The sequence below is a fragment of the Mauremys reevesii genome, linkage group 1 (genome assembly GCF_016161935.1).
Source record: "Mauremys reevesii isolate NIE-2019 linkage group 1, ASM1616193v1, whole genome shotgun sequence".
NCBI lineage: Eukaryota > Metazoa > Chordata > Testudines > Geoemydidae > Mauremys > Mauremys reevesii.
Genome location: NC_052623.1, coordinates 100,145,014 through 100,162,356, shown reverse-complemented (window position 1 = coordinate 100,162,356; position 17,343 = coordinate 100,145,014). Strand labels below are relative to the sequence as shown.

General features: G+C 41.8%; 1 protein-coding gene across 11 annotated transcripts in view; it reads left to right on the top strand.

The window, feature by feature from the left end:
• The window catches only part of UGGT2 (UDP-glucose glycoprotein glucosyltransferase 2), a 413,106-nt gene that overhangs the window by 359,607 nt on the left and 36,156 nt on the right, over nucleotides 1-17,343 (top strand). For all 11 annotated transcript variants that reach the window (XR_005588059.1, XR_005588057.1, XM_039499669.1 and 8 more), the window contains 2 exons: nucleotides 5,058-5,174; nucleotides 7,630-7,774. Coding sequence is in view for 9 of the 11 variants with exons in the window: in XM_039499669.1 (XP_039355603.1) it covers nucleotides 5,058-5,174; nucleotides 7,630-7,774 (262 nt within the window). In the remaining 2 variants the exon portion in view is untranslated. The remainder of the gene's footprint in view (nucleotides 1-5,057; nucleotides 5,175-7,629; nucleotides 7,775-17,343) is intronic.

The window sequence follows — 17,343 nt, the reverse complement described above, 5'->3', positions numbered from 1 at the left end:
CTATCCTCCATGAACTTATCTAGTTCTTTTTTGAACCCTGACATAGTCTTGGCCTTCACAGCATCCTCTGGCAAAGAGTTCCACAGGTTGACTGTACTGTGTGGATAAATACTTCCTTCTGATTGTTTTAAACCTGCTGCCTATTTCATTTGGTGACCCCTAGTTCTGATATTATGAGAAGGAGTAAATAACACTTCCCTATTTACTTTCTCCACACCAGTTGTGATTTTATAGACCTCAATCATATTCCCCCCTTATTCATCTCTTTTCCAAGCTGATATGTCTTATCTATCCCTTTCTTAACAAGATGTATTGTTGGAATTATGTTTTCCAATGTGCATTATTTTGCGTTTATTAACATTGAATTTCATCTGCCATTTTGTTGCTCAGTCACCAAGTCTTGTGAGATCCCTGTGTAACTCTCTGCAGTCTGATTTGGACTTAAGTATCTTGAATAGTTTTGTATCATCTGCAAATTTTGCCACCTCGCTGTTTACTCCTTTTTCCAGATCATTTATGAATATGCTGAATAGTACTGGTCTGAAAACTGACCATTTAGTCTTACCCTTTGTTTCCTGTCTTTTAACTAGTTACTGATCCATGAGAGGGCCCTCCCTCTAATCCTATGACAACTTAACTTTGCTTAAGATCCAGGGACCTTGTCTAAGGCTTTCTGAAAATCTGAGTATACCATATCCACTGGATCCCTCTTGCCCACATGGTTGTTGACCCCCTCAAAGAACTGAATCATTAGGCATGATTTTCCTTTACGAAAACCATGTTGACTCTTCCCCAACAAATCATGTTCATATATGTGTCTGCTAATTTTTTTCTTTACTATAGTTTCAACCAATTTGCCAGGTACCGAAGTTAGGCTTACTGGCCTGTACTTGCCTGGATCACCTCTGGACCCCTTTTTAAAAATTGGTGTCACACTAGCTGTCGTCCAATCATGTGGTACAGAAGCTCATAGACTCATAGACTTTAAGGTCAGAAGGGACCATTATGATCTTCTAGTCTGACCTCCTGCACAACGCAGGCCACAGAATCTCACCCACCCACTCCTGTAACAAACCCCTAACCTATGTCTGAGCTATTGAAGTCCTCAACTTGTGGTTTAAAGACTTCAAGGTGCAGAGAATCCTCCAGCAAGTGACCCGTGCCCCACGCTGCAGAGGAAGGCAAAAAAAAACCTAGGGCTTCTGCCAATCTGCCCTGGAGGAAAATTCCTTCCCGACCCCAAATATGGTGATCAGCTAAACCCTGAGCATGTGGGCAAGACTCACCAGCCACCTAATTCTCTTGCAGTGGATGCTGTGAATGAGAGGGGTTGGCAGCAATTCTTGAGGGCTACCCCCCTATGCCAAGGATCAGAAGTTACTGGATCTCTTTCGTACTTCACCACCACCTTGCAGTTCTGGATTGCAAACTTTCAGGTGACCATGGCCAAATATAACTTTACTAATTACAACAAGCTCATGGCCTTTACTGAAGATCTGCCACATGACTGCAGGGAACAATTCCAGTCTATTCTTGCAGAGAGTCAGCTGTTTTGGATGGTTATCGAGCAGAACCCATTATCATGGATGCATATCTTCTCAGATGCTGGTTGAAGCATGAAGGGACATATGAAACTTTAGTGCATCTGGCACTAAATTTATGACTAAACTCCTTGGGGGAGAATTGTATGTCTCCTGTTCTGTTTTACCCGTATTCTGCCGTATATTTCATGTTATAGCAGTCTCGGATGATGACGTGCTGTTTGTTTTAAGAACACTTTCACAGCAGATTTGACAAAACGCAAAGGAGGTACCAATGTGAGATTTCTAAAGATAGCTACATCACTTGACCCAAGGTTTAAGAATCTGAAATGCCTTCCAAAATCTGAGAGGGACAAGTGTGTGCTTTCAGAAGTCTTAAAAGAGCAACCCCCATGATGCGGAAACTACAGAACCCGAACCACCAAAAAAGAAAATCAACCTTCTGCTGGTGGCATCTGACTGACTCAGATGATTAAAATTAACCTGGCTGTTACAACAGTTATTTCTTTTTGCCATAAGTTTTTTCTTTTACTTGACCTTCTAGAAGTATTAAGGCAGTTATTATAGATAAGGTATTCCTCAAAAAGGGTAACCACTTGAATTGACTTTTATGTTTATTAACACAACATTGTATAATCTGTTTTAAACCATGCAACTGGTGAATAGCTATCTGTATGCCACTACCCTTCTAATCTTTATAACCTTGTGGCACCCTCCATTTGTACATTCACAAACTTCTTTTCACTCAAGAATTCTGATTCCATTTAGAAAGTCAGTGAGGTGCAGTAGAGGAACAATCTTGGTTTCACTTGAATTTGAGATGGTAATGGTCCCAAGTTCGTGGAACTTTTTTTTGCAAAATAGCAAACATTTAAATTTAAATTTAAGTTAATATGTAAGTAAGTATCTTGATACTTGACGCAGACTTAGTATAATCTTTCCATGTTATTGTCTAAACACACCAAGTAATTTTAGATACATTTTTTAAAATGCATTAGATCTTTTACAGATTGAGTACAAATATGTTACTTTATTCTCTCCTGTTTATAATACATTATGAATTGTCAAGAAAACAAAAATATTTATGACTATAGTAGTGCTTGGATATTGAGATTTACTTTTTCAAATATAAACACAGTGGGTATGTGCAAAATTGCTTATCAGCAGATGCAACAGTTGCATCTATATTTTTTTAACTTTGGACCCGAATATCTGAAGATATATTGTGCAAGGCTGGCTTTGTAATTTTGGATGATATCACACTTATTCTTAGATTCTGTTCCCTATACACAACAAACCATGGGCATTAGCATCATTAGTTATATGCATTATCTGCACCACATATATATTAGTATGCATTAAGCCCCAATATTATAGCTGTTATATAGCCTAAATTGGCCTACACCTTTACTATAATCATGTTCTCTTATGCTAAGTGCCCCCATAACACCTTGCATTAGTTGAAGTAAGATTTGACTTAAGTTGATAGGAAAATTGTCAGGATCAGGACATATGATTATTTTACTATAGCAATAGTCAGGGATTTATTCTCACAGGCCTGTACTGTACTGTTCCAAATGAAGAGGACAAAACGTGATTGTTCTACCCCTTGTACAAACCAAGAAGTTGACTTCACACCCCTTGCTACTTGGAATGAATGTGTTCAGAACAAAGAGATAAGGGGTACACAGTGGTACCAGAAAAAAAGGTAGAAAGCTGATTGGTTAAATCTAGTTTCACATGACATATACAGTACCATTTATTTGTAAACAGGTAGAGTATAAAAAGGTGACTTTAGGGATGTAACTTTGGGAACACACCTTCTGTATAAGGTGAATGTTAACATGCTGCATGAGACGGCTTCCCTGAGACTGGTATCATAGAACCTTTTTCCTGTGCTATATTATTATTGGTTTATAGCAATACACCTAACTGGTTATTTGGTCTCAAGTATAGTTCATAAAGAACCAACGTGCGATCAAGCAATTGACTGTACAGTTTATCAGCCATAGGCATCTGCAACCCATTGTGTAAAGATGGGTTAAAAACAAGGAAATTTGAGTTAGGAGAAGAGCATAGGAAATACTTTTATTACTTTTACCTTTTTCAAAATAGCACTCTGGAGTCTGCCTTTCTTTTAAAAAATAAAATAAAAAGTAAATTTTTATTTAGACAAATTAGAGGATTGGGCCAAAAGAAATATGATGAGGTTCAACAAGGACAAGTGCAGAGTCCTGCACTTAGGACGGAAGAATCCCATGCACTGCTACAGACTAGGGACCTAGTCTGGCTGGGCAGCAGTTCTGCAGAAAAGGACCTAGGGGTTACGGTGGACGAAAAGCTGAATATGAGTCAACAGTGTGCCCTTGTTGCCAAGAAGGCTAATGGCATTTTGGGTTGTATAAGTAGGGGCATTTCCAGCAGATCGAGGGATGTGATCATTCCCCTCTATTCAGCACTGGTGAGGCCTCATTTGGAGTACTGTGTCCAGTTTTGGGCCCCACACTACAAGAAGGATGTGGATAAATTGGAGAGAGTCCAGCGGAGGGCAACAAAAATGATTAGGGGGCTGGAGCACATGACTTATGAGGAGAGGCTGAGGGAACTGAGATTGTTTAGCCTGCAGAAGAGAAGAATGAGGGGGGATTTGATAGCTGCTTTCAACTACCTGAAAGGGGGTTCCAAAGAGGATGGATCTAGACTGTTCTCAGTGGTAGAAGATGACAGAACAAGGAGTAATGGTCTCAAGTTGCAGAGGGGGAGGTTTAGGTTGGATATCAGGAAAAACTTTTTCACTAGTAGGGTGGTGAAGAACTGGAATGGGTTACCTAGGGAGGTGGTGGAATCTCCTTCCTTAGAGGTTTTTAAGGTCAGGCTTGACAAAGCCCTGGCTGGGATGATTTAGTTTGGTTTGGTCCTGCTTTGAGCAGGGGGTTGGACTAGATGACCTCCTGAGGTCCCTTCCAACCCTGAGATTCTATGATAAATGGGTTGTAGAATGCAGTATTAGCATTTTTCTCTTGGAAGAAGTTTAAGAAAAATAGTTTTGGACGTTTGGGGAATGGGAAGTGATTCAGTTATGCTTTGATAATTTCACAGGACCTAATTCTACAACCTTTATATTGAGTAGCACTTACTGTGAATAAGGTTGCTGAAGCAGACCCATAAATATCAGGTAGAAGCAGCATCACTTGCATCAAATATCAGAATATGAATTGAATAAGAGAAGACCACACATTATGGCAATACAAGGAAGACCTCCGTACTCATATTGTAATTAAGCGATGGGACTGGATACCAAAGACTAGCAGTTATTAACCAATTTGAAAAACAAATAGACAAGCACAGAGAGAGAAACTTAGAGAATAAAAATACTTCATAGAAATAAAAACAGAGAGAGGTGTTCTCTGCTGTCTCCTTCAAGTAGTAGTGCTATAATTCAGTTTTTGGTAACTGGTTATTAGCATATCAAAATTCAGGGTTACTAATTTTGTGATTTGTTACGTAATTATGCAGGATCTTCCCAATAATATGATTCATCAGTTGGCCATTAAGTCTCTCCCTCAAGAATGGCTCTGGTGTGAAACCTGGTGTAACGATGAATCAAAGAAAAAGGCTAAAACAATTGATTTGGTAAGTCAATTAAGAGTTAATGAAAATGTCATTTTATTAACCCAAGTTTCTTCAATTTTCACAAGATATGAAATTTAGCTCTGTACTCATATACAAGACCCTGTCAGTTCTGATGGCTACTGGTTTTACCATCACCCACTGAGTGACATGGAGGCAGCTGTGCTGGAAAGTTCTGCAACACAGACTCCCCTTGTATAAGTGGCTGAAGGACAGTAATATGCCTCCATTCCTCTCAGAGCAGATTACAAGAATAGCTCTCTTCCCAATTTTTTGCTTAATTTGCAGTTTCAGCTTTGGAGGCTGCTGGGCTGTACTGGATAATAATAGCAAGCTCTTTTCCCCACTGTCCTATATAGTTTCCCTCTCCTTCCCCTATCCTCAAGCAAACAATAGAACTATGGTAAGGTATTTGAAAGGTTAAGTGTAGCTGGTCCCTGTGTGCCAGTACTACACTCCCTCTGTAGCACAGAAAGGCTCAGCCTCCTTTTGAGGAGTATTACCAGTGAGCCTTTAATCCTCAGTCAGCCTCAACAGTACAGATGAGTTGGGGAGATAAGAAGAGACTTGTTAGGCATAATTTGAGGGAGATATTCCATATTGGGGGAAACAGGAGGAAAAAACATATTTCTGGAACATTGATTTTAAACAATAGTAATTTATTGGAAACTGTAAGGATTTGGAATGTTGGATTAAGTTCTAGAGAGAGGTGGCAGAATGCAGGTCAAATGATGAAAAGAACTTGATAGATATATGAATGATTTCATAATTTATCTATCATATGAGTATTACTTTAACTTATGGGGGGGTATGCACACCCATGTATACAACATACTATGAAAAGTGTGTGTAGAGAAGGGCTTGGAGGCGGGAGAGAAAAATGTTCCTTACCTGTAACTTATTTCTGAAGGCATATGTTTTGCAGTCTTGACCCACCGTGATCTCAGATTATAGAGCCAGGCATAGTTGTTCTGAAGAATAATAATCATTTGGTGTTTGTTACCAAAGGTTTATTGTGTATATTTTGTAGCTTTCATACCATTTTTGCTTTTATTGGAGTAAGCAGTTGTGAGCCCTTGGTTGGTGGAAATCAGCTGTAACCACTTCTAGGATTACTTATAGAATTGGTTGGAACATTTCTGTCAAAAACAAAATTTTGCCAAAGAATTAGGGGGAGGCAGAAGTTGTGAATATTTTTTCCATTATTTGACCATCTCTAATTATGAGACATAATATTTGAGAATAGAAATGCACATGAAGTGACCAAATGTTTATTCCCTAACACTATGAAAGTAAAAAAGATGCCACACTACTCTGTGCTTAGTTCAGATCTTCCTGGGAATAGATGAGTTTTTGTGTGAGAGAGATTATTTATGCCTTACCTCACTCATGTTGATTTAATTTATATAAAGTTTTAGGTTTATTTTGCTGATCCTTCTTCCCTTGTACCATCATGTAAGGATCAGTCATTATTCTTCAATTTTTTCCAATCCAAAGATCACAAAGTGGCCAGGGAAATCCTTTTTTTTTTTTTTCCATTAAGGTCTTATGTTGATCTGGCACATATATCTAAAGCGTTAGTTCTTTTTAAATCAGTTTGAGTTAATTTATCAGTCTGACTATATGGTCTTTTTCCCTTTATCTTCACTTCCTAAATCCCTTTACCCAGCTAATCAATGTCTTTTGCAGACTCCACTAAAGAGTCTCATAGACTTAGATAGAGAGACAGAGATCTTAGTTATCTAAAATCAGTGTATCAGTATATTCCTAATACTTGGCAATTCCTGAAGTAGCGTTACAGTACCACTGGGCACTTGACAAAACATTTGATTATCTCTTCAAAGAGGAGCCCAATAGAAGTGAAAAGTATTTCAATTAAAATGGTTTAAATAACTATCAGATTTTGGTTTATAGACCATTTCATACTGTATGTTCCCCTTTAAGTGATTTGTAATGCTAACAGAATAGCTAATTAGGCATAAGGTAATTGAGAGAGATGAATGATTATATAGGAGACTGAAGACATTCCTATGGGCTAGTGACAGATGGTCCTGTTTATGAAATATAAAGAATGTTACCCTGATGTTTAGAATGACTAAAGGAGTAGTGACTGAAAGGTATGGTAAATAATAGTTCTATTGTGCTCTGCTGTACTGCAAAATATTAATAGGTGGATTTTTTGCCAATTTGCATAATAGTTATTTAATTTCTTTAAAACATTTAAAATTTGTTTTGACATAGTTTGTTTTCCAGTGAATTAATAGTCCACGTTGATTTAAAAAGGGATACATAGTGAAACACTCATTGTTGTCCTAGTCAGTGTTTAAGTTTGTAGCTAGTTTTAGCAGTGTTCTGTTTAATGACCTGTTGTTTTTCCATCACTAACGCTGAAGAGAATACTTGTGTTTACTTAGAATGCTTGGTGTTTTTTCAAGTGTGATGTATTTTATACTTGCAGTGCAATAACCCCAAAACCAAAGAACCCAAACTAAAGGCTGCATTGAGAATAGTCCCAGAATGGGTTCAGTATGACTCTGAAATACGAAAGCTAATAAAGCAAATAGAAAAAGGGAAGAAAAACTTGACTCAGTCTTCTCGAAAAGGTAAGAGAATAAGCTTTTTCACATGCATGTTTATCTGATTTCTCATTGGCAATTTAAGCAAAGATTGGGGCTAGTATACATATGTATTGTGCCTTGAGTCATTCTCCGTTCTCTTGAGGAAGTTGTGTACATTGTATTAGTTACATGATGCCTTTGTGCCTAAAAACTACATTGAAAGGATAAAATCCCGGCCTTATTGAGGTCAGTGGCAACATTTACTTTGACTTCAGTAGGAACAGGACTTCATCCAAAATGTTTAACTTTATGGTGTCCTCACTGGTGTCCTCAAAATTAAAACGTATTTGGGCAGCAATGATAGCCCAGTTTGAAATTTACTTCATAATCACTTGACTGTTGTTTTATTCTCTATAAAACATTTCTTGGTACTGTCTCTGGTGTAAATTCTATAGTATCTCAAAATACAGACTAATGAACAGAGTCAACTTTGTAAATGTATTATGAAGTGTGAGAGAGATCAAATTACACATAAAAACAGTTAAAAGAAAATAATTAAGGTTGCAAAGTCAATCAGTCAAAAGTTAGGACATGCTTGTGCAATTTTAATTTGGCCCCATTGTTTATATGCATTATAGTATTTTTTTCATTACATGATCATTTGGTATTTTTCAACACTATCCACGCCTCATGCAGTGAACAGATTTCTTGGTGCTTGCTTATTAGCAACTGTTTAATATTTTGTTTTATCCTTATTGTTCAATATGTGGACCCAGGTCTTATTAACTGCACATGATTCAAACCCTGATCAAAGACAGAATTATTAATTTCCTCATGGGCTTTTCTGTGGTGTCCATTACTGTAATATCAGTGCTTCAGAAATATTAATACTTTTTTTTCCACAATGCCTTTGTGAGGTAAGGGGATGCTATTATCCCCATTACTCATTACATTATATATTATGTTGTAATGTTCTTAGTGCACTTTAACATAATACTGTTTAAAATAACACTATGTTAAAGCTCACTAGGGAACAATTAGTGCTTACCAGTAGGGTCTACACTGACCAACTAATGCACAATCCATTACCACACTTTAGAAGAAACACCCCATAGTCCACATTATTGCTCCTTGTAGACAAGCCCTTAGATACAAGTAATCATTTCTGGTGTTTTTGCAGTATTTATGGGATAAACACTTTTTTTGTTGTCGGGATTGTTTTGTCAGTGTTTATTAGTTAAAACTGAAAATCAGAAGTCCTAACCATAATGCATATGCTACAAGGGGACTGAGTTAAGGTTACCTGTGCAACTTTACTATTGTTTTTTCCTAGCTTTTGAGTGCTTGACTTTGCAACTTTAATAATCTTTTCACATAGTTTTATATGTAGTTTCTTAGCTTTTTAAAAAAGCAAACTGAAAAAAAAACCAGAAATAATTCTTAGTGATTCTGCACATACACATTCCACTGTAGGTGTAGGTGCACCCAATGCACTTGAGTTGGAGATTTTTGTCAGCCGTACCATCAGGCAGCATGTGCACTTCTGCTGTCCTCATTCGCCAAGATGACAGTATAAAGGGGCATGACTGCAGCCTCCTTGTCAGTTCCGTCTTACCACCCATCTCTCTCTGATGCTCTTGGGCTTTGGTTAGCTAGCCTTTAGGGGACATTTTTTTTATACTTGTAGCTTAATTTAATATTATTTTAGTGTAGTAAGTAAGTTAGTGAATTTATATGGGATTTTACTGTGCAGAAATTCCCAAATTTCAAACAGTGTGCCACATACAGGCCCATGATCTCTGTTAATAACAGGAACAAAAGTTCCCTAATCTGCTTAGGTGAGGGACATGTGAAAAACAAATACCCTATTTGTACCTCCTTCCCAAAAAGAAAAAAAAAGGCGGGATTTCCGCCTTAAAGTACATCTTCCTTAGAAGGTAATGCATCCCTCTTCAGAGCCCAACCCTGACCATGAGAGGATAGACTGAGTTTATTCACAAGGAGTTCCCACCTGACTGCCTCAGCATATAAACCAAAATCTGGTGAGAAACATTGCTCATCATCTCCCATGGCCTTCTCAAAGTGCACAAAACTCTCCTCACTCTCAGAGACTGCTACACTTTTGAAGGCTCATTCTTCCTCTCAGAAGAAAGCTCTGAAGAAGTCTTCCAGTGCCAAGTTGAGGTCTGGTCATAAGCCCTGATGCTCACCGGTACTGCCCAAGGCAGGACCATCAAGACTAATGTCTTCACCCCTACCAGAGAAATCTTCGACCCCACTACCGTCAACTCCAGCACCCCCAGTGTCAGCGTTCGAGCACTTACTTCTGCTGGTGGTGCCACAGGCATTCTTTGTGGCAAAAGACCTTCTGTGTCTCCCTCTCCCAGACTCTTTGTTGCATTGTGCAGTTCTAGTCTCAATGCCATCAACTTTACCATTACTGCCGGCACTGGCTGTTAGAGAATGATGAGCAGGTTGACCCAGAGGCGGATTGAGTAGACATGCTTCTTTATTGTGGTACTTGTTCCCCTCAACCTAGTTGTTGAGTAAGCACTGAATTAATTACATCACACTCTTTTATCTATGTAAATACCTACATTCGCTACAACCCCCCAAAAACCCTTTTTAAGTAATAGAAACTCCCATACTATGATTAAACCCATCCCTATTGACTGATTACAGCATTAACATATTATACACACGTTTTTACCTTGAAAATACATTTCTTTGCAATAATTGTTGCTACAAGTTCCCTTAATCAGCAGTTCTCAGGGGAGGGAGGGAGGGGCCGTGATACCGAGCTTGTTTATGTAGCTGGGAAAGGAAGAGAGTGGGAGATAACACTTCTTTACACAAAAGTATCCTTTAGACAACTACATTTCTTATGCAGCTGCAACACTTCTTTATTCCCAGCAAGCTGAAGGGGAGGGCAAGAGATGACACTTATCTATCAAGTGAAGAAACGGTGCCTGCTTGTGACTCTACTCCCTAATACCATACCAACACACCAGCGGTTTCCCAGGTCTCTACTTAACCCTTACATATCCCAACACTATAAGCCCTGATGCTCACTGACACTGTCCAAGACAGCACCAGCAGGACCATCAAGACTAATGTCTTCACCCCTACTAGTGAAATCTTCGACCCCACTGCTGTCAACTCCAGCACCACCAGTGTCAGCGTTCAAGCACTTACTTCTGCTGTTGGTGCCACAGGCATTCTTTATGGCAAAAGACCTTCTGTGTCTCCCTCTCCCAGACTCTCCTTTGTTGGATTGTGCAGTTCTAGTCTCTATGGCCTCAACTTTACCATTACTGCCGGCGCTGGCATCTTCACTTACCACCACAGTTCCAGTAGTTCCATCCACTTTGTTGATGTATATTATTTTGGTTCCATTGACTCATCTGTCTGCATTTGGATTGCCTCATCCATCAGCACCATCAAATCCTTTGTCAACTTTTCGTACCCAACGGATATCACTGGGTGTCCCCAGGGCTGAGACCTCCTCTGATGCCTACAGGGACTGCTCCGCAATTTACTGAGGATAGTTTTATTTCCTCCTCTTTGAACTCTGATCATGATAGACCCATATCTTCAATAGGTCATTTAGGTTGCCATACTGAAAATGTTGTAGAGCTTCCCCAACTCCAGAGCAAAATCATTATTATAGCAATGCCCCAGTATGGTGCCCTCCACTGTGGGCAATACAAAGACGACTGTCCTCAGCCTTACTGGCCTTCATCAAAACAATGTAGGCCCCTGTCAACCACCAGTGCAGGAGAAAGTCACATTCTGTATCTGTGGCACCTAGAGAAGATCTTTCTCTAATCCTACAACCTCCCTTTTTATTTGTGCTCACAGAGAAAGAGGACACTAGGGAGAAACATCTACATATTTCCCTTTCCCTCATAGTTCTTCCTCTCTCCAGATGAGGCCATCACCCCAGAGTTGACATCATCTCCTCCTGAGGACTTTAAAGTTTTTCAGGACTTCATAAGGCAAGTGGCCACATCTCTGGAAATACAGGCAGAATTTGTGGTTCCGGAGCATGAGGCCGATGGCAACTGGGATAGATTACAGCATGGATTTACGAAAGGTAGATCGTGCCAAACCAACTTGATCTCCTTCTTTGAGAGAGTAACAGATTTTTTAGACAAGGGAAATGCGGTGGATCTCATATATCTGGATTTCAGTAAGGCGTTTGATACGGTACCGCATGAAGAATTACTGGTTAAATTGGAAAAGATGGGGATCGAAATGAAAATCCAGAGGTGGATAAGGAGCTGGTTAAAGGGGAGACTGCAGAGGGTAGTATTGAAGGGGGAACTGTCCGGTTGGAGGGGGGTTACCAGTGGAGTTCCTCAAGGCTCGGTTTTGGGTCCGATTTTATTCAATCTATTTATTGCTGACCTGGGAACCAAGAGTAGGAGTGGGCTGATAAAGTTTGCGGATGACACCAAGTTGGGGGGTATTGTCAATTCGGAAGAGGATCGGGATATTCTCCAGGGAGATTTAGATGACCTTGTAAACTGGAGTATTAGTAACAAGATGAAATTCAATAGTAAGAAGTGTAAGGTTATGCATTTAGGGATGTCTAACAAGAACTTTAGTTATAAGCTGGGGACGCACCAGTTGGAAGTAACGGAGGAGGAGAAGGACCTAGGAGTCCTGGTTGATCGCAAGATGACTATGAGTAGGCAATGTGATGTGGCCGTTAAAAAAGCTAATGCGGTCTTGGGTTGCATTAGGCGAGGTATTTCTAGTAGGGATAAGGAGGTGCTAGTCCCGTTATGTAAGGCGTTGGTGAGACCTCATTTGGAGTATTGTGTGCAGTTTTGGTCTCCCATGTTTAAGAAGGATGAATTCAAACTAGAACAGGTACAAAGAAGGGCCACTAGAATGATCCGAGGAATGGAAGGCCTTTCGTATGAAAGGAGACTTGAGGAGCTCGGTTTGTTTTCCTTAACCAAAAGAAGGATAAGAGGAGATATGATTACACTCTTTAAATATATCAGAGGATAAATACCAGGAAGGAGAAGAATTATTTCAGCTCAGTGCTAATGTGGACACGAGGACGAACGGATATAAACTGTCAGTCAGGAAATTCAGGCTTGAAATTAGACGAAGGTTTCTAACCATCAGGGAGTGCAATACTGGAACAGTCTACCGAGGAAACAGTGGGGCGAAGGACCTCCATGACTTTAAGATTAAGCTAGATAAGTTTATGGAGGGGATGGTATGATAGGATAACGGGCTTAGTCAATAGGTCAATTATGTGCCTGGTATGATATAACCTTTTCCAGAGGGTTTGGCTGGAGAGTCTTGCCCGCATGCTCGGGGTTCAGCTGACCGCCATATTTGGGGTCGGGAAGGAATTTTCCTCCAGGGAAGATTGGCAATGGCCCTGGAGGTTTTTCGCCTTCCTCCGAAGCATGGGGCAGGGGTCACTTGCTAAGGAGTGGGTGGATCGGCTTATGTGGCCTGCATTTTGCAGGAGGTCAGACTAGATGATCATAATGGTCCCTTCTGATCTTGAATTCTATGATTCTATGATTTGTGCAAGACAATCTGTACAAACTACTGGACATCTTGCAAACTCCTGCTCCTGGAAGGGTTGTCCTTCCCATTAAATAAGCCTTGCTGGAACCTGGAAAGACCCTTTGGCAGACTCAAGTCTCTATTCCACCCACTGCCAAATGGGTGGACAAAATATACCAAGTCCCCCAGAAAGAATCCAAGTATTTTTTATGCATGCCATCCCAGACTCGTTAGTGCAGAAAATGAGCATTCAAGGCAGTCTCACCCTAAGACTACCCCGAAAGATAAGGAATATAAGAGACTAGATCTATATGGCAGAAAGTCTCAGCCTTCATATAAGGGTGTCAACTTAGGAAGCATTCTTGTCCAAATATACCTTTATTAACTGTAGAGCAATTCCACAATGTGTAGGAAAACTGCCTGAGGAATACAGGGATCATTTTTTGTCCATAGTATCTAAAGGTCATCTCAGTGTGTACACATTCTTCCAAGCAGCTACCAACAAGTCAGATGATATGTCACATTTGATAGCTACCGCCATTTCAATGAGAGATTCTTCTTGGTTGTAGGCCTCCAGCATCCCAAAAGAACCGTAAAATACAATAGAAGATCTACTGTTCAAAGGTGCTAAGCTGTTCGCTGAAAAAACTGATGATGCAATGCGCACATTGAAAGACCTTCACATGGCCCTTTATTTGCTGGGTTTCTGTACCCCAGTGACAGAGGGGAAGTGGTTTAATCCCCAAATGCAGTACAGACCCGACCAGCAGCAGAGACCTCAGGATGCCTCAAGAAGAACTACTGAGCCTCTCAGACATCGCCCATTGGCATCATCTACAGCAAGCTGTTCTCATCAGATTTTGGTGACTTCGAAACAGGCAGGATTAAAGGGCAATCTGTTATGATTTAACATAATTCACATTGGATTTGTGAGTACATCCAGCTTTGCTAAAGTCCGGCAAAGATCTTTCTTCCAGCTAGAATAACAGCCCACTCCACGAAGGCGCATGCCACTGCATCTGCCTTTTTGAGCAACATTTCTGTAGTGGACATTTGCAAAGCAGCAATGTGGTCATCCGTACAAACCTTCTCCAGACACTGTGGTGTTACTCAGGCTTCCTGAGACTACGCCAACGTCATCAAGTCGGTGCTGGAGTCTCTCTTCAAGTAGCCCAAAGTCCCACCACATGTAAAGAAACTGTTTGTGAGCCACCTACAGCAGAATGTACAGGAGCAGCCCTAACCCTTTTGTTAACATGCAGAAAACATTTTCACCCTCCCTATCCTTTTCCCTTCTCCTCACCCCCCCCCCCACCAAGCGAAAAAACAAAATTTAAAAAAGACAGGTGGGACAGCATCCCCTGGAAGTTGATGCTCAGGCATCCGCTCCTGAAACTGATCCTGGGAATATAAATTGCACAATCACTCCAAGGAGAAATCAGTTAGTTACGTGTACAGTAACTATTGTTCTTCAAGATAAGCTGTCCACATATAAACACCACACACCCCTACTGCCACCATTACTACCATCTTCCCTGCAACTTTGGATTTAGCTTACTGACAGTGCTAAGAAACGGAGAGGGAGACAGCATTCATGCCCCTTTAAATGCTCAAAATGGGGGGAGGGATAGCTCAGTGGTTTGAGCATTGGCCTGCTAAACCCAGGGTTGTGAGTTCAATCCTTGAGGGGGCCACTTAGGGATCTGGGGCAAAAATTGGTCCTGCTAGTGAAGGCAGGGGGCTGGACTTGATGACCTTTCAAGGTCCCTTCCAGTTCTAGGAGATTGGTATATCTCCAATTATTACCTATTACCTCAACTTGGCGTATAAGTATAGCAGAGGCATACTCACCACCTGCTGGTATGGCTGGCAAAAGTTTCCAACGCGAGTGCATTGGGTGGACATACACCTGAAGTGGAGTGTATACATGTACAGCACAATTCAAAGAACAACAGATATTGTACATGTAAGTAACCATTTTCCATAGTGTGGCATCATATTGACACCCACATGGTTCATCGGCATAGTTGGATTCTTTAGAATCACTGTGCAGACCTCTGCCACTTGAGCTAAGAGACTAACTGATAGCAGCAATTGGTTATCACCCTCCATATGGATCATCATTAGAGGGAGATGAGACACACACTTTGCCAGTGGTTTTCGCAGATATTTGCTAACATCACAGGAATTCTGAGACTGAGAAATCTTGGGTTCCATTCCAGGCTCTAGAGGAGTGTGTTCTCTAGTGGGCACACTTATTCCACCTTTTCCCCTCCAAGTTTGAGCCCTTCCTTCAACCGTGTTCCCTGTCCACACTGACTTCCAGCCCCCCTTCCCTGACCCTTTGTTCAATCTCATTCTCACCCCTCCCCCAGTTATTGGTCCCACTTTTTTTGCCCATCCACTGTCAGATCTGCATCTTGGTCCCTCCCCCACACCTCCTACCCCCCACCCCACTTGTTCCCAGCCTCCTCCTCCACAGCTCCCAGTCTCAGTCTTCTTGCCCAGCCAGTGCCAGTATCTCTTTACCAAGCTCCCAATCACAGCCTCCCATTTCCCCTCCCCTTGTCCCCAGATCAGCTTCCAAGTCCCAGTTTCCATCCTCAGGCTCATTACCCAAATCTGCTCCTTCCACCATCCCTTTCTGCATTCCCATCAGGCAGTTTCCTCGTTGCTGCCTGGAGCCATTGACAGCATACAAGAGACTATCTCCCTTCTGTCAGTTCCATTGCTCAGACCTTGGTCCTGGACAACCCACAGCAGTCCAACTCTGCAATTGCAGGGCAATTCCTTGTCAGCCCTTTTCTGAAGCATGCCCAGTGCTGATGGAATCTTTGGGGAGTTTAGCTATGGTCTAGCACAGGGTTTCTCAAACAGGGGTCGCCGCTTGTGTAGGGAAAGCCCCTGGGGGCCGGGCCAGTGTGTTTACCTGCCCTGTCCACAGGTCCAGCCGATCACGGCTCCCACTGGCCGTGGATCGCTGCTCTGGGCCAATGGGAGCTGCTGGAAGTGGCACGGGCCGAGGGACTTACTGGCTGCCACTTCCAGCAGCTCCCATTGGCCCAGAGCAGCGAACCACAGCCAGTGGGAGCCACGATCGGCCGGACCTGCGGTTGGGGCAGGTAAACCAGCGACCCCTGTTTGAGAAACCCTGGTCCAGCAAGTCTCTACTGAGCATACGCAAACTGCAGGATTTTTTTTAAAGGCTTATAAACTGGCCAAATTTGGGTGGATTTTCACAAAGATGTCAAAAGACATCTCTCGGGGCTTGGCTACACTTGCAGCAGTAGATCACTTTGGGTTAAACCAGCCTTCAGAGAGCACACTAGGGAAAGTGCTGCAGTCTGTCCATACTGACAGCTGCAAGCGCACTGGCATGGCCACACTTACGGCATTTGCAGCCGCATTGGGAGTGGTGGATTATGGGAAGCCATCCCAGCATTCAAGTGGCTGCAACTGTGCTTTTCAAATGGGGGGCGGGTAGGGTGAGGTTTGTTATTTGTATGTGGGGAGAGAGAGAGAGTGGGTTTTTGGAGTGCTGAGAGTGTGTCAGCACCCTATCTTGTAAATTCAGATCCTCCTAGCCCCCCGCCTCTCATTCATTCACTCAGTAAACGTTTGCTTTGCCCCGTTGCAGATAAGCAGCCACTGTCTGAAACGGAGCGCTGAAAAGGCACTTCTGCATTCCTCAGCCAATTTCAGAACAAAGAGAAGAGAGGCCACTTGACTTAAGGGAATTATGGGACGTTTCCGGAGGTCAGTCAGAATGCTGTAACGTAACTCCTCGTTCATGCTGGCCCTGGGGCGTCTCAGCCAATAGGCAACAGCTGTTATCCCTCTCTTGGAGGTAGAGTACCAGGAGCGCTCTAGCCAGGAAGTCAGAGCGTTCTACGTGCCTTGCCAGTGTGGATGGGGAGTGAGGTAGAGCACTCTATAAGGGAGGGTTTATTGCGGTATAAAGTGCCAGTGTAGCCAAGCCCTCAGACACAAAGGCCACACCCTGCAAAGTTTCAAGTCCCTGCTCAAAATATAATAGCTCTAAAAAGTTGCCAACATTTTGAACATTGGCAAAACAG